At 35.7% G+C, this 22191-nt stretch overlaps 1 protein-coding gene across 1 annotated transcript in view; it reads right to left on the bottom strand.

Moving 5' to 3' along the window:
- Positions 1 to 22191, bottom strand: part of LOC127839645 (centrosome-associated protein 350-like) — a 121544-nt gene that overhangs the window by 41782 nt on the left and 57571 nt on the right. Inside the window, exons 8-15 of the mRNA XM_052368030.1 lie at positions 15779 to 15970; positions 15297 to 15410; positions 12964 to 13068; positions 11973 to 12077; positions 7019 to 7128; positions 6221 to 6353; positions 2216 to 2457; positions 394 to 477 (exon numbers count right to left, since the gene is read on the bottom strand). Of these exons, the coding sequence (XP_052223990.1) occupies positions 394 to 477; positions 2216 to 2457; positions 6221 to 6353; positions 7019 to 7128; positions 11973 to 12077; positions 12964 to 13068; positions 15297 to 15410; positions 15779 to 15970 (1085 nt within the window). The remainder of the gene's footprint in view (positions 1 to 393; positions 478 to 2215; positions 2458 to 6220; positions 6354 to 7018; positions 7129 to 11972; positions 12078 to 12963; positions 13069 to 15296; positions 15411 to 15778; positions 15971 to 22191) is intronic.

Raw genomic sequence — 22191 nt, 5'->3', positions numbered from 1 at the left:
CCGGGGGTTAACAACGCATGTGCCGAAAGTGTTGTCCCAGATTAGCCTGTGCAGTCTGCACTGGTTAATCAGGATAACACTTTAAGCACATGCATTAACTCTCACCCTCGGACACATTAATCTTGTGCTCCCAAATTGGAAAACAACAGCGGAAAAATGTTTTTTGTTAAATTAAATGAAAACGTATGTTTTTACGCTAAACTGCACATTATCTAGGGCTCTTCATGGATAAGAAATATTGAACCCACCTAAATGCACCAAAAAATCTTGATATTTCTTACAGAGATTCTCATGATAGAATCATAGTGAAAACTTCAGTAAACTGCTAAGGAGCAATACAGTTAAACAGGTGAATAATGTTGGGGGCATTGCATTACAAAGAACAATGTTTACCATGAATCGTGCTCTGTCATGTACAGTGCTGGTATGTTTTCCCATGTCTGTCACCAAGCCAGCTGCCTGCATTGCCTCTAACACCTGTCATAGAGAAACCACACATATGAAACCAGGCCATTTAGGGGGGTAGCTCCACTTTAGTGGTCCCAAGTAATTTTATATGTATGTTGACTTGTTTTTTTTCATGAAGACCCACATTTTTTCCCCATTTTGGATGTATTTCTTCAAAAATATAAATGAAAACAGAATGTAACAAGAGCACCGCCTTGGGGGTGCAGACCGCTCATCTATTTTCTTTTTAAAGGTGAAGGGACTCTCATTTTCAATCACAAAGGAGGGAGGGGTGGAGTGAAGAGGGGAGTATTTATTGAACAGCAAGTCAGGCGACATACGTGTGTTCAGTTGGAAAACCCCGTCTCAATTGGACATTATTTCATCACATCTTTTAATTGTCACATATGCGAAAAATTAATTTGCTACTTAAGAAAAAAGGCGAATGTTTATGTTTATGAAATTCTTGAGTTTACTATTTAAAATGGAATATACGGGATAATCTGGCATTGAACAGCGAAGAAAAAAGAAGTATGTATGCAGTAATTGATAAGAGTTGCGCTGATACAGATGCATTGGGGAATCGATCCAGTTGGGATTATGCAAGTCTATGCGTGAGAAAAAGGGTTCAGCAATGAAATAAATGTCATTATCCATGACTTTATAGGTTTTTTCTTAAAGAGTCATAATGGACCAAAATAACGTCATAAGTAACGTACAGAGGGGGCTCATCTTTCTACGTTATGTAATTTGTCATGTCGGCAAAATTGTTGCTCAATAATTTAAAGAAAATAATAAAAATATTAGATACACATAACACAACATGTACATGATTCTAGGCTAGTTATTCTCTAGCAAGGAAACCAACATTCTAAAGATGGTTGCCATTGCAGGAACCAATTGCGAAAGAAAAAGAGACGTTATTTTGTCTAAGTTATCTCTATAACATAACTATTAGGATAAACAGTGCACCCACAATTCTACCCGTGCTTTTAGACACACTCTTAATAAATTTGAATGGGTTTTGTTCATTTCAAACGTGCAATACAAAAAGCTGTAACATAATTTTGAAAACTGAGTTGCGTCTAAGATTATGCAATAGCGTACAAATTCAGTGCCTTCAGCGCTTTGATTAGTCATGGTGACCTTGACCTTGGAGATATTGACGTAATTCTTTCACGCGACACACCCTCCGATGATGGTGAACAAATGTTCCAAATGATTTTAAAATCTCACAATGAATGACAAAGTTATAGCCCAGAGAAGTTTATTTATGGCCATTTTTTACCTTTGACCTCAAAGTATGACCTTGAAGATATCGACGTCATTCTTTCGCTCGACACACCGTCTAATGATGGTGAACAAATGTGCCAAATAATTTTAATATCTCACAATGAACGACAAAGTTATTACACAAGCTTGTTCCGCCCGCCCGCCTACATTCGCCAATCTAATAACCAGTTTTTTCCTTCGAAAAACCTGGTTAAAAAGCAGACCATATAAGTATGCCAAAACTTGATGCGGCAAAAATTCCTTTTTTTTAAGATCATCTACACATTAAGGAAATTCACCTGTGGAAGTTTCAGCCAGATCCTCAAAGTAAATAAAGAGGACCAGAGTTCCCAAGTTGGATGGTTTATCACTAATAATGATACAATCTGAGAGATGTTAAGCAGACTTAACAGCCCAGCTTGGAGTCTCCCTGTCAACAGGGTGAACCAATGTCATCTACAACAATTTCTGTTACTTAGGTCATTTATTCAGGTACCTGTTTCTGTCTGTTTTTCTCCTTCTTCCCACCATGTGCGGCCGCCGACGCTGACGCCTGCTTCTGTTTGTTGTACAACTCCTCAAGCTGTCTGCGTCTGGCCTCGTCCTCCTCGCGCCGACGGGATTCCTCCTCTTTCTGTTGGCGGACCCTGTCAGCCCGCTGCCGCTGCATGTACCGCCGGATCTGGTCGGCATCGTAGTGTCGCTGCTTGGCACAGGGCTGCTGCTGGGTGTCCTTATCTGAGGGAGATATTTGAGTCGCGTTCTGAGAAAACCGGGCATAATGCATGTGCGTAAAATGTCGTCCCAGATTAGCCTGTGCAGTCCGCACAGGCTAATCCGGGATGACACTTTCCGCTCTAATGGTATTTTTCATTTGAAGGAAGTCCCTTTTTACCGAAAATCTATTAAAAGCGGAAAGTGTCGTCCCTGATTAGCCTGTGCAGACTGCACAGGCTAATCTGGGACGACACTTTACGCACATGCATTATGCCCGTTTTTCTCAGAACAAGGCTCATTTGTATTTTGTTGAACAAGTTCTCATTTTAAATGTATTGGCAATAAGATAAAACAAAACAAGCAATTTTTGTTGAATTGATTGATATCCCCAGCCAAATAAATTGTGTTTATGTATAGGTGCAAAATTAAACGTAAAGTTGTTAGAGAAGGCATATGCCTTTCTTTATTATGTTTTTAACGCATTTGTACCTGGCATGTTGTTTCTGCAGACAATAAATTGCAAACAAAGGCCAATAACTATTATTTAACAAAGTATAGGGTTATGGTTCTTGTGCACAGCACTTTTCATCATTGATACAGTAGACTCTCTGTAAACCGGACGGTCTCGGGACCGGCCTTATCGTCCGGTTTTCAGAGAGTTCCGGTTTACCAAGTGTATGCATATTGCCGAAATATACATGGTATGCATTGTGTACAGAATCACATAAAAATAAAACAAACCATATACATTTACATGTACCATGTGATTACTGTTCGCAGGTACTGATGATGTTAATTGCATTCTTAAACAAGAGCACCGCCTTGCGGGTGCAGACCGCTCATCTATTTTCTTTTTAAAGGTGAAGGGACTCTCATTTTCAATCACAAAGGAGGAGGTGGAGTGAAGAGGGGTGTATAGTGTGGGGTTGTGGACATTTATTACATTATCTTCCAAAAAAGCGAAAAAAAAAAAAAAAAAATTAAAAAAAATCGGGGGGGGGGGGGGGGGGGGGGGGTTTTGGGTGCGATGGTTGGAGGGTATTTCAAACATAACCGTTAAAAAAAAAAATGGGGGGGGGGGGGTATAGTGTGAGGGTGTGGTGATAATTTGTGAGATGATCTTAAAAAAAAAAAAAAAAAAATCAAAAAAAAAAATTGGGGGGGGGTGGGGTGGGGTATAGTGTGAGGGTGTGGTGGTCATTTGTGAGATGATCTTAAAAAAAAAAAAAATAAAATAAAAAAAAAATAGGGGGGGGGGGAGGGCACAGGGGATGGTTTGGGTGAAGTCTATTGTGGTATGTCAGGTAAGAGTAGTTTCATCAAAGTATCAATCAAATCTAATCATAAATAAAGAAGTTATGGCAATTTTAGCAAAATTTAATAATTTGACCTTGAGAGTCAAGGTCATTCAAAGGTCAAAGTAAAATTCAAGTTGCCAGGTACAGTAACCTCATGATAGCATGTAAGTATTTGAAGTTTGAAAGCAATAGCCTTGATACTTCGAGTGGATCGAAACACAAAATTTAACCATATATTAAAAGTTACTAAGTCAAAAAAGGGCCATAATTCCGTAACAATGACAACCAGAGTTATGCAACTTGTCCTTTTACTGTACCCTTATGATAGTTTGTGAGTGTTCCAAGTATGAAAGCAATATCTATGATACTTTAGGGGTAAAGTGGACCAAAACATAAATCTTAACCAAATTTTCAATTTTCTAAGTATAAAGGGCCCATAATTCCGTCCAAATGCCAGTCAGAGTTACATAACTTTGCCTGCACCGTCCCCTTATGATAGTTCATAAATCTTGCAAGTATGAAAGCAATAGCTTTGATACTGTAGGAATAAAGTGGACCTAAACACAAAACTTAATCAAATTTTCAATTTTCTAAGTATAAAAAGGGCACATAATTCTGTCAAAATGCCAGTCAGAGTTACATTACTTTGCCTGCACAGTCCCCTTATGATAGTTAGTAAGTGTTGCAAGTATGAAAGCAATAGCTTTGATGCTTAAGGAATAAAATGGACCTAAACACAAAACTTAACCAAAATTGTCAATTTTCTAAGTATAAAAAGGGCACATAATTCTGTCAAAATGCATGCCAGAGTTATCTAACTTTGCCTGCCCAGTCCCCTCATGATAGTAAGTAAGTGTACCAAGTTTGAATGCAATAGCATTGATACTTACTGAGAAAAGTGGAACTAAACGCAAAACTTAACCAAAATTTTCAATTTTTTAAGTATAAAAAGGGCACATAATTCTGTCAAAATGCACGCCAGAGTTATCTAACTTTGCCTGCCCAGTCCCCTCATGATAGTTAGTAAGTGTACCAAGTTTGAATGCAATAGCATTGATACTTTCTGAGAAAAGTGGACCTAAACGCAAAACTTAACCGGACGCCGACGCCAACGCCAACGCCGACGCCAAGGTGATGACAATAGCTCATAATTTTTTTTCAAAAAATAGATGAGCTAAAAATGTGTTTTTAATCGATTAAAAGCTAAAAAAAATCCATACCGACTTGTTTTGATTAATCCCAAAGTGAGCGTGGTGCTTTATACATGTACGTACGTGGCATTTGTCATATATGCGAGTGACGACACAAATAAGATTGTTGTAGATACACGATTTATTATTCAATACATACATGTACCACATTTCATAAAACATACACACAATCAAAAACAGCGTCATAATTATTTTTTAAGATATTCATAATCTCAAAACCTACCAATTCTTGAAGTTTACGATTTCACGAAAAAGTCCAAGATAACTCTCTGCTTGAAAGCACATTTCTCCTTTACGATCTTATTTTCTGCAATGTTAAGAAGGCTATAAGATCTTTTAAAATACCCGAGAAGATCACAAGAAAGTGATCGTCGCAACGGCATGCATTAATTTTTTAATTAAATTGTTTATCATAGGCGATAATAAATGATTCATAAAACGATCGAGTCAATCACTTTTTGGTGTTACCGCACGTCTTTTATAGACATTCACAGTTTGTTTTACATTACTTAATCGGACTCCCATAGCGCGGTAACGACTTGACACCTTTATGGTATGTTTAATCCGATTATCGATAATTGGGCGAGCAAAATGTGTGACACCACACTCGCTGTGCTGACTAGGTATTGTTATTTTCACGCCTCGGGCATCTTGAGAATTTAGACCGTCCAGTATACTCAATGTATTTTACGTTGAAAATGACCAAATTTACGGAGATACCCGTCCGGTTTCCGGTTTTCAGAGAGTTTGGTTTATTCAACATTTTTTAACAAAGAAATAGAAGGAGAAAATACGGGACTGGCCCGACCGTCCCGAATTGGGAGAGTTCCGGTATTCTGAGAGTCCGGTATTGGCAGAGTCTACTGTATATATAAACTCATGAAGTTTCATCTTGAAATATTGTATGGTAGCCGAAAATATAGCCCTGAAAAGTGACATCATACAACATAACAAAGGGCAATAACTTTTATTTAAGAAAGTGTAAGGGTATGTCTAGAAAACAAAGTTTCATGTTGTAATCTTATATACTTTCTGAGCTATAGCCCTGAAGAGTTTGTGACAGACGGACAGACAAACTGAGGGAAAAAACAAATACTATAATCCTTCCTCCTTCAGCCAGGGATAATAATGTTCACATTAACAATTTCTTGTTCATAATCTGCTTTCAAGCAATGTTCAATAATCAATTATTGAGGATTCATCATGTATAAATGTCATAGAACTCATTAATGAATTGAACTATTTAATTGGCACAATGCTAACATTCCAACATACCAGTGTTTTTCGGTGCTTTTCGTTTTGTAGGGGCCTTCCAGTGTCGTTCTTTCTCGCTCGTTGTTCGCTGTCGTCCGTCTTCATTATCCATGTGTAGGTCACTGTATACTCTCCGTGCCTCCTCTGACAATGCCTGAAAGAACAACACAAATATCTCACACATATAAAACATATATTTCACAAATATCTCACATTGAACAACACAAATATCTCACACATATGAGCCGTGCTCTGTGAAAAGGAGGTTTAATGCAAGTGCGTCTCATTACAAACCTTGTGGTGCTGTATCTCAGCCGCTGTAGCCCCACCCCCAATGTGATCGTCCCCACCCTGGGTCTCATTACAAACCTTGTGGTGCTGTATCTCAGCCGCTGTAGCCCCACCCCCAATGTGATCGTCCCCACCCTGGGTCTCATTACAAACCTTGTGGTGCTGTATCTCAGCCGCAGTAGCCCCACCCCCAATGTGATCGTCCCCACCCTGGGTCTCATTACAAACCTTGTGGTGCTGTATCTCAGCCGCTGTAGCCCCACCCCCAATGTGATCGTCCCCACCCTGGGTCTCATTACAAACCTTGTGGTGCTGTATCTCAGCCGCTGTAGCCCCACCCCCAATGTGATCGTCCCCACCCTGGGTCTCATTACAAACCTTGTGGTGCTGTATCTCAGCCGCTGTAGCCCCACCCCCAATGTGATCGTCCCCACCCTGGGTGTCATTACAAACCTTGTGGTGCTGTATCTCAGCCGCTGTAGCCCCACCCCCAATGTGATCGTCCCCACCCTGGGTCTCATTACAAACCTTGTGGTGCTGTATCTCAGCCGCTGTAGCCCCACCCCCAATGTGATCGTCCCCACCCTGGGTCTCCGGTCTGTCATCATATGGAGAGCATGCATCGTCATGGTCCAGATCTAAAAATGAAAAAAAGTTGGCGGTGTTAGAGTGGATATGGTGTCCACCTGCAACAAGGGGGTACTAGGCTTTATTCCCAGTTTTTATTAAGACACTAAATATGGGTTGTATCCTTAATACAGATTCTATAGTGCCTCAATAAGCAAAAAGTTTGTATGCAAGCTATCTTAGAACAAGAGGTTATTGGTTGATTTCAGATTATCATCTTATTTTCCAAAAAAATTATTCTGTTTCTATAATCATGAGATAATTTTTTTTCATCATAAACCAAAATCAATACATTTTCTTTTTTATTTTAGGCTTTTGTACCAATAATAAACAAAACTATGAAGAAACATAACTTAAACATAATAGTTGGTGCCCTCATCTTAAAGCATGCTATAGACAGCTTGATAAATGAACATGGCCAGAAAAGTGACCTATGATCTGGGTGAGTGTAATAGAATGATTTTGTTGAGGTAATAATAGTCATGGATTTATGGGGAAACTCATGTTTGTAAATATTCTAAATGGATTTAAATGTGTCAAGAAGAGTCACTGATATAGGCTGATTAATGTAATTGATGGAAAAATATTTGGATTTCCTTACATTTGCACTGGTGTTAAAGGGGCCTTTTCACAGATTTTGGCATTTTTTAACTTATTCATTAAATGCTTTATATCGATAAATGTAAACATTGGATCGTAAAAGCTCCAGTAAAAAATCAAGAATAAAATTAAAAAAAGGAAAAGAACATTGCCCGGAACCGGTTTTGAACCAGTGACCCCTGGAGTCCTGCCAGAGTCCTGAAGTAAAAACGCTCTAGCCTACTGAGCTATTCCGCCGAGTACACGTACTAGACGTATTTTATACCTTATATAAGCAATCTTCGTAGTTTCACAAAATTTAACGACAAAAACAGAACTCTCCAAATTATTCAATCGTTTCGCGTTGCAACGCTTTATAATTTTTAGGTTTTAAAATCGTCAAAAGATGCATATAATGGCTATATTAGACCATGGTAAATGTTCAGTATTACTGTTTCCTCACAATTATCATAACTAAAACGAAAATTTGCGAATTTGAAACAACTTTTTTCAATTTTGTCAATTTACCAAAGCGTGAAAAGATCCCTTTAAGTGATTAACTTAACAACATATCAAATTATTCCAATTTTTATTTCAACATTTCTGGTTGATAAATCATTCCCTCTTTTCAAGTACACTTTTTAACAAGCAAAATACTTTTCTTGGTATACATCTATTAAAGTATCAATTTCCATATGATTATCATAATCAAGAATTGAAATTCATATTTTTCATGACAAAAGATCGAGGATCTTTAGATTGTTCAATCTAAATAACCCGGATCTCAAAAGAAATCTAAACTACTTTTAATCTGCAAATCTCTGAGTGCAAACAAATATTTATTGCACAAATATCCTGTAAAATAAGAAATTCATAGGTGTCAAATCAATTATAGCTCAACCAGTAGAAGGCATGCTAATACTAAACATGGAAAGCTTTTCAGCTAAAAATGCTTTCTTTGGGTTGTATCATGAACCTTGAAAATGTGACATCTGAGATATATACAAGTGCAGTAGTTGATTGAACACCCTAAAGCTAAGGGTGTGCTTTCATAAATAATATTCATAATTACAGCCATAGGTATAGCAGATCTGTTGCAGCATGTCATTGTGAATGCATGCCAAATTGACGTTGAGAATCATGTTTAAACAGGAGCTTAGTCATATATTTCCGAAATCACAGTCTATTTATTCAATAAGAAAAGATTTCATATAAAGTGCTTAAACAGATGCAAATTTAAGTTCTCATAATATAGTTGTGCTTAATACATTGAAATACACTAAACATTATTTATTCAGACTAAACTAATTTATGGCAATACTGTGCATATTGGATTTCAATGAATTTGTCCTAAATGATTGCCCCTATAGAATTCAATTTTATAATTCAAATGAAATTCATTCAATTCAATTATTGTAATATATGCATATAGTACAAAAATGTTGACAACTGATTATTTTATTGACTTCACATATTTTCAGATCATACACTTTTTATTGGTTTGCAAAAACATAATGGAAATACACAAAGGACCAGACTTAGAGTTATAAAGATAAACATGAACCTGAGGCAGGATCAACCAACATTATTATTACTTCGATATTGATTTAGTTTCATGATTGACAAACAAGAGACTCTGCCATAACCCCTGTTTTATTATGTTTTTTTTAAATCTATATGGCAAGCTTTGAGCTTTCAAACTACTCAAGAACAGGTTAACTCCCACTCTTATGTTTCAATAAAGGCGTAGCAGAACGTTATATTGCATTCCGTTTTAATTAAATGCATGAAATAAAGTAAATATCTTGCTAAACCCTGATTCATCTTTTTTATACAAACTTACATAAATGATCATGCTCAATTAAAGTCGATTTGTGTAACTGTAATAAATAGTGAACTAATTTATCTAGCAATCTATTTCAGTAAAGATTTAATAGTTTTATCAAAGATCTTCAAATGTGCATTTGCTTATTTTGCCATAATGAATGCCATTTTGATCATAATTTCAACAGATTATTGTTGTATGTGATTGTTAATTTGTTTTTCCTTCAAAACTGTACTGTTACATGAAGAAAACAAAACAGTTAAGGCCAAACAAATCTTGTTGGTTTCCACTCACATCAGCCAGTCCTTTTTTGTTAACTTTTTTTCCATACACAATCTCTTTTCCACGTAAATAAGGACATGCAATGACAGAAATCTTCCTTATATCTAAATGCAACGTGTATAATTTTATATATTTATGCACAAGTAAGTGAAATTTGATAGAATGCAGCAAAAAATTAGAAAACAAGATAAACAAGGGACACAATTTTCACAAAACCAGGTTTTCAATGTGAGAAAAAAATCTGATAAAGGAAGAAAACTCTAACTGAACTGATTGTTTACCCCCTTTGTTTCAAAATAAATCTATTTTTAGTTGTGGCGACCTTGACCTTGGAGATATTGACGTAATTCTATTGTGCGACACACCGTCTCATGATTGTGAACAAATGTGCCAAATGATTTTAAAATCTCATAATGAATGACATAGTTATATGGCCCGGACAAGCTCATTTATGGCCATTTTTGACCTTTGAACTCAAAGTGTGACCTTGACCTTTGAGATATCGATGTAATTCTTTCCCGCGACACACCGTCTAATGATGGTGAACACATGTGCCAAATGATTTAAAATCTCACAATGAACAACAAAGTTATGGCCCGGACAAGCTTGTTCCGCCCGCCCACCGGCCGACATTCGCCAATCTAATAACCAATTTCTTCCTTCGAAAAACCTGGATAAAAACTAAACCGGGTATGCAAAGAACAAGTTTATTATTTGCACCAACATAAGGGCCATTCAGCTTAGTGGTAACAAACAAATCATTTGTATGCCTACTACTACTCATAGGTACAAATGGTTGCTGGAAAAAAACATCAAATGTTTTATGACCTTCAAGGTTTTCAACAAAAATCAATTTGTTATTCTCCGAACAGTATAATTTGGTAAGTTTCCGAAGTTTCCATCTCATTACATCCATCTTTTCAACCACCATTCATTCACAGGTGATTTCAAAGGCCAAACATTCTATCTCTACCCCACAAGTCTTAATTTAAATAGCATTCTGTCATAATAAATGTTTATAAAATCACATCTTTAAATGTTAACTTTAATCCTCACATTGAATGATATATCGATTTTAAGAATGAAAACTGACAGTAATAGCTTTCTTTTTCAAACATGAATACCTTCTATCGATACAAATGTCCATCCTTATACCAAAATGTTCTATAGAGAATTATAACTAGACAGCGCATCACAACAATTTTCAACAAAACCAACTGTGGCATGTGGATGATGCTAAAGTCGCATGAGATCCATATGAGACGTGCTGAGTGCTCTCAGAAAACAGGGCTTAATCAATGTGTGTTACATTTTGTCCCCAATTGGCCTGTGAACTCCACACTGACTAATCAGGAATAACATTTCCTGCTTCTATTGATGTTTTCTTTTGAAAATAAGTCTATTCTTAATGAAAATCCAGATGAGGCAGAAAGTGTCCTTCTGTGGACTGCACAGGCTAATCTGAGATGACACTTAGCGCACATGCATTAAGCTTGGTTTTCCCAGAGACTTGCTCATATTTAGAATTCCATGTATTTGTTATTTCATATAACCCTTTGCCACTTATATACATATTTAACCCTTTACCACTTAGATATGTATTTAACCCTTAACCACTTAGATACGTATTTTACCCTTTACCACTAAGATATGTATTTAACCCTTTACCACTTAGATATGTATTTAACCCTTTACCACTTAGATACGTATTTAACCCTTTACCACTTAGATACGTATTTAACCCTTTACCACTTAGATACGTTTTAAACCCTTAACCACTTAGATACGTATTTTACCCTTTACCACTTAGATACGTATTTAACCCTTTACCAATAAGATACATATTTAACCCTTAATCACTTAGATCTGTTTTTAACCTTTTACCTCTTAGATAAGGGTTAACCCTTTACCACTTAGATACGTATTTTGACGCACGTGTGGTCCCTTAGAAAACAAATTTAATTAAAGACCTTTCTTAATAGATTCAATTTTTAAAGGCTTCATTTCCAACCCTTAGATTCGGATGAGCAGCAAACAGCATAAAACCTGAACAGACTGCCAGTTACTTGCAGGCTGTTGTGATTTTATGCTGGTTGTAAAAGCCTTTTTCACTTCACTTCTTATGGAGTAAAGGGTGAAATCCTCAGGGCACTAGGAGACTGTACTCACCTAGGTCTCTGTGTTTGGCCGACTTGGAGCCTGATTTCTTTGCTGGACCCAACTCTCTCAAGATCAGTTCTTGTCCAGCCCTCCATGAAGAGGTAGTGATGATCTCTGAAATATCAACACCTTCCTGTCAGGACAATTGTTCAAGTTTGACATTCAAGAGTTGTTAAAAAAATTGTATTCCATTAAACATGGTTAAGATTTGGAGACAAATGTATGTTTCTTTACAAGCACCACTTACTATGCTATAAAAGCCAAAATCTGTACAACTAATTAATACCTTGTGCAAGTTTTGGACAGTGATACATTTACCAAGGATTAAAATATTTAGGAGTCGTAGAAAATGTATGATTCAAGTTGAAATTCTGAACATATTCTTGAAGGCAAAAAGTATCTTTCCTAAATCATGTCTGAAAATTTGCACATATTTATTCGACTTTGGAAATAGAGATGTTCAGTGTAGAAATAAATACTTTTGTTGAAGTTAAAAAGACCATTTAACATATTTGGCTTTTGTTCACCAGTTTCTATTTTGATTAAAGTTTTATCAATAATTATTCAAACAAATAATACTTTTCCCCAATTATAAGTAAAGACGCTAAAATTCCCGATTTCCTGGGAATGGTCCAATACCTAAATGGTAAAAAAGCACTGCCATCCAATCTCACCCTCTGTCATGAAGTGATTTGTTAAATGCAGATTTAACAACTTTTGCACAAAATTGCTGTTGATGCCTAAGATTTCTATCTAAGATACAATAGTTTAACGATCAGTCTGCAAATTCATCAGAGCATTTCACTTACTGCTATTAAACAAATGTAATTTTGTGAAGGCCTAGATTGAAATTACCTTAGAATTGTTGTTGTTTTTAAATATATGAGAATGAAATTATAATTTATGTTAATGATATCTTTTATTTCAAACTGTTTAACTCATTAAAAATTAGTAACATTAAATTTAATTGAATAAGTGCATGAAAAACAACAGACCCTACCTTTATTTTTTGGCTGTGGTTGTTGTTTCAATGCTTTCTTAGAAGGGGCAATAACTCTGGTTATCTTTTTGTTCTTGCCTTCCGTTTCTTCCACTGTAAGCCAAGCTGAAATATTCAAAAACATTTTGGATTTATTACAAACTGAATGTGGTTTGGTATGTTCCATACAAAGGAAGACTTAAATGGTGGTGGTGGGGGGGGGGGGGGGGGGGGGGGGAAACACATCTAAAAAGATTTTTTTTCAGTTTTTAATTATCTTCAAACACAGCAAGGCAATGTATTTTATGTGGCTTAAAAATGTCACATTGAAAACAAAGAGTAACAAAGACAAGTCATATTAGTTGCAATTGTGTTCATTTCATGAAACACGTATGCATGTACTAGCCTCTCTCAATTAGGTTTAAAACAAGATGTTTTTGTGAAACACAATGTCCCCCTATATGACGATTGACCTTGGAGGATGACCTTGACCTTTCACCACTCAAAATGTGCAGCTCCTTGAGATACACACGCATTTCAAATATAAAATTGCTAGCTTCAATATTGCAGAAGTGACATTACATGAGCAATTTTGACCCATATATTTGACCTTGAAGGATGACCTTGACCTTGACCTTTCACCACTCAAAATGTGCAGCTCCATGAGATACACATGCATGCCAAATATCAAGTTACTATCTTCAATATTGCAAAAGTATTCATAAAATAAGCGATTTGGGTCACATATATTTGACCTCTGACCTTGACCTTTCACCACTCAAAATGTGCAGCTCCATGAGATACACATGCATGCAAAATATCAAGTTGCTATCTTCAATATTGCAAAGTATTCATAAAATAAGCGATTTGGGCCACATATATTTGACCTCTGACCTTGAAGGATGACCTTGACCTTGACCTTTCACCACTCAAAATGTGCAGCTCCATGAGACACACATGCATGCCAAATATCAAGTTGCTATCTTCAATATTGCAAAAGTATTCATAAAATGAGCGATTTTGGCCACATATATCTGACCTCTGACCTTGAAGGATGACCTTGACCTTTCACCACTTAAAAATGTGCAGCTTCATGAGATACACATGCATGCCAAATATGAAGTTGCTATCTCTAATATAGCAAAAGTTATTGCAAAATGTTAAAGTTGGCGCAAACAAACCAACAGACCAACAGACAGGGCAAAAAACTATACTGCTATAGTGGGGGATATAAAAATAACAATTCAACCCTTTCCCACGCCAAAGTAGAAATTGCTATGAGCGAACAGCACCAAACCAGAACAGACTGGGAGTAACTCGCAGTCTGTTCAGGTTTTATGCTGTTTGCTGGTCATCTGTATCTTATAAGGTTTGGAGAATGATGAAGCCTTCAAAACTTGCATCTTGCATCTAATAAGAAAGTCCTTTAATTAAATATAACTTTCTAAGGGACTACAAATGCATGAAAATATGTATCTAAGTGGTAATGGGTTAAAACAACTTTATTTCAACTATCAAGATTTGCCTGCTTTCAAATTGACATACTTCTAGCACAATATAAACTAAAGCTTTGTCACACACCTGACTAATACCCCCTGCATTGCTTTGGTAGCTATGCTCAAGGGCACATTACTCAAGAATGTGTGAATTATTAGGAATAACAAGGTTCTAAATCATCTACACTTAATGGTGATAACATATTTTAAGTTTGAACGTAGTAGATCAAGAAATGTGGAAGACGTTTGCTCCACAAATTTAAAAAATTTTCAGATTGACTGACTGACAACCCAACCGAAAAACTTAGTGACTACAATATTAAACTTGTCAAAACTTACTAGCAGGCATAGTACAAAAACTGTCAGTAATTTTGTAATTTGTAAATTCCACAATTTTACTTACTATTAGAGTTTTTGTATTACATTTTGAATAGCTTTGACATGCATTATTGTAACACGACTACTGGTACTGTATTTTCTTTCTATTCCATTGATGTTTGCATGTAAATGTACGATGCATATTAACGAAACAAAAAATGTATTCACATGCATATTGACGAAACAAAAAATGTATTCACAGACAAAAAAACAACAACAGCAAAACAAATGGTCATTGCTCTGTGAAAAGGGGGTTAAATGCATGCACGTAAAGTGTCGTCCCAGATTAGCCTGTGCAGTTCACACTTTCTGCTTTTATTATATTTTTCATTTAAAGAAAGTCTCTTGTTAGCAAAAATCAAGTTAAGGCGGAAATTGTCCCTGATAAGCTTGTGGAGACTGCACAGGCTAATCTGGGAGGACACTTTACAAACATGCATTAAACCCTTTTTTCACAGATCATGGCCCAAATGCACTTACTGCCCAGTGGTTCGGTTCGTTTCATTTGCCGTTTTTTGTCCTTATGAGAGCCATCAGTCTGCTTGGCCCCCTTGCTCTCCACAAGACGATATTTCACCTCAGCCTCACTAAAACCTACAAAAGCAAATATAAATCAACAAAATTGTGTGTTTTTCATTGATATGCATTTAGAAAACCTTATTAAAAAGATAAAAGTCAATATATGAATTTTGAAAATACAGCCCCATATGGAGTGGAATAACCTTTATTTAAAATCACAAATGGTCATTAAAGTTAAAAAAAAGCTATATTATTATCGTTTATACATTTTGATTGATTATTTCATAGAGGAACGAATAATATTTTTTCTCAACTATGAGTCTGTTATTTCATTTATTTGAATTGAATATAATATATACTTTTTTTAACATATGGAACATTTTTAATTTTTATTTTGCTTGTTAGTGAACAAGTCCCATTAACTGCAAGCAGACAACACCAACCTTTGTAAGTAGGGGCTGCAGGACCTGCTGCAATCTTCCTCACTTTAGGGGCCTTCTCAGCCCCTTCAATGAGGTCCAGGGGTCGTGGCAGGATGGGTTCGTAGGGGTCATGCAGGTGCCGCTGGGGGAGAGGTTGTGTGGCAGGGTCAGTGTTCCCTGGGGCTGCTGCCCCCTGCATGTCCTCCCAGGCGTCTGGAATAAACATCAAAAATCTTTGTTATTTCCAGTGCTGTTTTCTTTCACCATTCCTGACAATTTGGGCCACTGGGCTTTATGGATTGGAAAAAATGCGCAAAGAATGCAATTAGTGATAAGTGTTTTTATAGTTTATTTACTAAGCTTCAAATTGAAATTTATTGATTAATATAAAAAGGTTAAACATTTTGCAATTCAAAACATTTTTGGTATTGGCTATCTAAATAAGCAACAGGAGTTTTAATAAACCAATGTCACCTATTGTACGCTCTCACTCATATTACAATAGTTTTGTCAATACCATCTGCACAGCCCAGAAATATTGCTGTTTGTTTGTTTACATAATATATTAAATAATTCAATAACTATTGTTAAGCAAAAATTATTTTATGTTAAATGTCAAGATCTGGTCATCACTTTTGTTATTCTCTTCAGAACTCTTGATATGTCCATTTATATTTTTATTATCATTAGCAAATTATTTACCTTTGCATTGGTACATTCAATATGTAAAATGCCTTTTAAAAAAATGTCTTAAATAAGTGTTTGAACCTTTTAAAACACTGAATATTTCAAAGTGCTTGTCCTTACTCAGAGATATTCTCAAAAAGAGCTGACTCTGCTTTAATGTATCAACAAGATAACCCCTGTTAAAAATATGCATGAGTTCATAAACTGTTCATGAAACCTTTTAGGAGTTCCTGTACTCTAAACATAAAACATTAACTCCAACAATTGTTCATGAACTTCTTGTTCCACTTCATTGACTTTAATGAATGTGTATGATAATCAATTAAGCTATTTAAGAAATGAGGTTAATGAAATAAAATAAAAGTTCATCATTTTAAAAATAATTATCATAAGCAGCATCATCATCATCACTATTGTTATACATTAATGCATCAGCATTACCAACATTGTTGTTATCAGTATACCATCAACAGGCCAAGACAGCAGGCTACTGATGATCATCATAACAACTAGAATCAGCAGAGGCATTAGTGTTAACCATGTGCCATGTTCTGAGAAAACAGGGCTTAATGCATGTGCGTAAAGTGTCGTCCCAGATTAGCCTGTGCAGTCCGCACAGGCTAATCAGGGATGACACTTTCCGCTTTTTTGGCATTTTTAGTTTCAAGGAAGTCCCTCCTTACCGAAAATCAAATTTAGGCAGAAAGTGTCATCCCTGATTAGCCTCTGCAGACTGCACAGGCTAATCTGGGACGACACTTAACGCACATGCATTAAGCCCAGTTTTCTCTGAACAAGGCTCACTCTTTACCACTAACATATGTATTTTGACACATTTATAGTCCCTTAGAAAGTATAATTGAATTTAAGACCTTTCTTACTTACTAGATTCAAGATTTAAATTTAGGCTTCATTTCTAAACCTTAGATACTGACTAAACGGACTGCGAGTTACTCGCAAGCTGTTCTCGTTTTATGCTTTTTGCCATTTTCAATTTGCCTCTAATGGCAAAAGGGTGAAGACAACACATAGTTGTTTTTTGTTTGAACCTGCGCAGAGGTAGCTCTGAACATCAGTTTCTGTAGTTCACATTTATTTTACTTGTTCTTCTTGATTGCTGCTGTACTTTGAGTTCAGAGGCAACAAAAAAAAAGATATGTGTTTGTCAGAAACACTATGTCCCCTTTTGCGCCCCTTTTCCCCTTTGAAGCTATATATTTGACCTTTGACCTTAAAGGATGACATTTGACCTTGAAGGATGACCTTGACCTTTCACCACTCACAAAGTGCAGCTCTGTGAGATACGCATGCATGCCAAATATCAAGTTGCTATCTTCAATATTGCAAAAGTTATTGCAAATGTTAAAGTTGGCGCAAACAAACAAATACACAAACAAACCATCAATAGAAAGGGCAAAAACAATATGTCCCCCACTATAGTGGTGGGGGACATAAAAAGGGTGGTCTTATATAGAGCCAACACCACTCTGTTCAGCTTTTCATTGTTGTTATGACTGATTTATGAATAAAAATAGTCTTCATGAAATTAAGTTCATGATTAAATGTCTGCTTTTGTTTATAACCAAGGTCATAAATTAGACTTGTTTTGGCTCACAAACCAATCAAGAACTGAGGTTCAAGAAGAAAGTGGTGATTTGCTGTGCATGAACTATTCATGAAAGTTTTGCAATAGAAATACCATCTAGCTGGTACATGTTCTACTGACCTTGACCCAACATAAAATATGAGCCATGCAAGACTTAATCTCAAAAGGTTTTTAATGCCTATATTATCATCTAAGTGTGTTTTCTTATTCTGTAGTTCAAAATGTCAATACCTAATATTATGTACCTAGGACATGCAAACTTTAAATTCCAAAGATCTATTTTACATATCAAAACAGGCGAAGAATTCAATTTAAATTGCATTAGAATATCTTACTCAAAGCAAAAACCGACAGATATAGTCCTTATATAAATTATTTTTAAATGCACTTTACATCAAAGATGTGGTAATTTCCCACATTCAATCATTTTAAATCACTTACCACCTATGTGATTCAGCTTTTAAAATGAAGATTTCAATAGAAGTATTTCAGAAAATGTGAAAACTGTTCAATAAATGTTTAACCCTTTTCCATTCAGAAGCAAAGTGAAAATGGCTATGTGCAAACAGCATAAAACTGGAACAGCCTGCGAGCAGCTCATCAGTATCTAAGGGTTGGAAATGAAGCCTATAAAACTTGAATTTAGAAAGAAAGGTCTATAATTAAATTTAAGGGACTACATTTTGTCAAAGTACATATCTAATTGGTAAAGGGTTAACACTAACGCGTCTGCTGATTTTAGTTGGTATGATGATGATCTTCATCCTGCTTCTTGGTAAATGTTTAAGCAATACTAGGTCTTTTGATGGTTTACAAGTGTGACATATTGTTTAAAAATCCATCTTTTTGTAGGAAAGTTATGATTGTGAAAGGAATGTGTTTTATGCAAAACTTGACTCATGACCCCTAAATGTGACCTTGACCTTTGAGATAAAACATTGTTTAATGATGGTTTACATTTTTACTAAGTTATTTTCAAATCCATTACAGTATAGCAAAGTTAAGGCTGAAACAGGAGACAGACAAACAAATGGACTGTGCAACACTGCCTGTATGAAAATTCTATGCAGATTCTGTACAGAGTCTGTACAAAATCTGCCCAGAATCAAGACAGAATTCATTTATTCTGTACAAAGAGGACACAGACTCAGAATCTTCCTGGAAAACTGTACAGATTTTTTAAGCAGAATTACAATGAAGCAGAATTTTATCTGTACTATACCAAACATATTTTTTATACTTTTCATTTTTATAAGACATATTTTTAGCACTCTGCATTTTAGCAAGACAGAATTTTGGTAATTGGCAGTATTAAGCAAGGCAGAGTATTGGAATTAGAAAACTATTGAAACACAATTTCAAAATGGGACTTAGATAATAAAAAAATAGACTTCTGATTCAAGTTTCTAAATGTTTATTATGAGAAACATTTGCCCTATACAAGAAAAACAATATTTATGTTCAGTTCAATTAATACAATAATTGTCATTCATGTATATATATATATAATATATTACATGTCATAATATTAAACAAGGGCTGTTTGTAAAACATGCATGCCCCCTATATGGGCTCTCAGTTGTAGTGACAGCCATTTTGTAAATATGTTTTTGTCACTGTGACCTTGACCTTTGACCTAGTGACCTGAAAATCAATAGGGGTCATCTGCGTGTCATGATCAATGTACCTATGAAGTTTCATGATCCTAGCCATAAGCTTTCCTGAGTTATCATCGGGAAACCATTTTACTATTTCGGGTCACTGTGACCTTGACCTTTGACCTAGTGACCTGAAAATCAATAGGGGTCATCTGCCAGTCATGATCAATGTACCAATCAAGTTTCATGATCCTAGGCATAAGCGTTCTTGAGTTATCATCCGGAAACCATTTTACTATTTCGGGTCACCATGACCTTGACCTTTGACCGAGTGACCTCAAAATCAATAGGGGTCATCTGCGAGTCATGATCAATCTACCTATCAAGTTTCATGATCCTAGGCATAAGCGTTCTTGAGTTATCATCCGGAAACCATTTTATTATTTCGGGTCACCGTGACCTTGACCTTTGACCTAGTGACCTGAAAATCAATAGGGGTTATCTGCGAGTCATGGTCAATCTACCTATCAAGTTTCATGATCCTAGGCCCAAGCGTTCTTGAATTATCATCCGGAAACCATTTTACTATTTCAGGTCACCGTGACCTTGACCTTTGACCTAGTGACCTCAAAATCAAAAGGGGTCATCTGCGAGTCATGATCAATGTACCTATGAAGTTTCATGATCCTAGGCCTAAGCGTCCTTGAGTTATCATCCGGAAACCACCTGGTGGACGGACCGACAGACCGACCTACCGACATGTGCAAAGCAATATACCCCCTCTTCTTCGAACGGGGGCATAAATATGTGAGTATGTAATGAAATTTACCTTTAAACACTTAAAGTACATGTAGATCTACTATGGTCATAAAATATCTTTGAATTAAGGTTCAGTTACAGTAAACTTGATTAAGGGTTGAATGCAAATTGAAAATTGTTTTTCAATTCCCCCCCCCCCCCCTCCCCTGACTTATGAAAACTGCTTTGCTTTAAATTGGTAGTATATATGTATTTCCACTGGGGTTAAATGTTAAGTTTGCCTTCCATGAAAATAACCATTGTAATGTCAGTGCTTGTATACACCTCTGTAACAGTTCACTTGAAAATAATCATAAACCCCTAACAAACAAATCCTGCCCACTTGATACTTGTAATGTGAAGCTGGGGCTATCTTTTACTGGCTTTCTGGAATGTGTATAATCTGTTCTGATTGGTTGGGAGCCAAATTTGAATGTGTAAACATAGATCCATGCAGGACGTATTTCTTGCTTGAAATGTAAGTTTCAAAGCAATGTTGGGACTTTTTAAAGTTGAAGTTTAAACAATATCCTAAAATACTTTGATGAACAATCTTAAACCATTAATTAGAATGTGGAAATAAACATTTTGTGTGTTAACAAGTCTCTAAAAGAGGAATTCAGTGAGTTATGAAGTGGCCCTTTTAGAAATGCTTTGAACTATTAAACAGGTTTGTATTGTTTTTCTTTGCATTGTTTTCTTATAATGTTATGTTTAATTTAATGATATAATTTAACAGTTACAAAATCTGCTTTGGTGGGTGATTAACATATAAAATTAATGATGAAACCAATTATCTTTGCAGTAAGTTCACATAAAAGACATAAGTCAGTCAAAGGTATCTCTATCTTACAAAACCAACATAAAGTTGTAACGATCAATTGCCTAATTAGTGACCAAATGAAAGGGCAATGTAACCAATACTTAGATTTATTTATGAATAACTACTCTGCCACCAAATGTAAAGCCTTTTTTTCAATTACATATTTACGAAAGCTATGATTGTTATCACTTAAAAGGTGTTGCATTATTTAAGTTGTAATTTTAGTAGATCCCATATGATCACTTCATTTTATAGATTGGCTAAACAATGTAATTTTAAAATAGTAAATTGTTTTGTTTTTTTGCTTTCAGCGATTTTTGACAAAGATTGTGTAGCAACTTACACCTGACAACTACATCAGAAGTGCAGTCACAGAGTAATGGTGCTGTTATCACTTAAAAGGTGTGAAGCAAAAACTTAATATTATAATGTGGTTTGTAACTAAATCAACATTGCAAATTCTCTTTTTATAAAGCACCCTATGAAATGACCTTCATCTGAAAAAAATGTCAAATTTATTTTATAATGTGAAAAGCAAAATATAAAGAGAAGCAAGTTGGTAAACCATGTTGCGTTATTTAAGTTGTAATTTTAGTAGATCCCATATGATCATTTCATTCAGATTGTCTAAACAAAATGATTTAACAATAGTTAATTGTATTTTTTGCTTTCAGCAACCATCAAAAAAGACTGTGTAGCAACTTTCGCCTGACAACGACCACTGGCTCAGTTAAGTGCAGTCACAGAGTGATGGTACCTCACCAGGGTCTAGTTAAGTCAAATGAAGAGCTCTAAAAGGGATTTTCATCTCAATATAATAACTGTAATTTCTTGAAACATCACTTACTTTATTTACTGTGTTTTTAATGTCATATAACAGTGATACAATAAAGTGTGTTGTATTTAGGGATTTATTTCTTTA

The sequence above is a fragment of the Dreissena polymorpha genome, chromosome 7 (assembly GCF_020536995.1).
Source record: "Dreissena polymorpha isolate Duluth1 chromosome 7, UMN_Dpol_1.0, whole genome shotgun sequence".
Lineage (NCBI taxonomy): Eukaryota > Metazoa > Mollusca > Bivalvia > Myida > Dreissenidae > Dreissena > Dreissena polymorpha.
The sequence above is the reverse complement of the archived record's forward strand: the minus strand, read 5'-3'. Positions and strand labels throughout refer to the sequence as shown.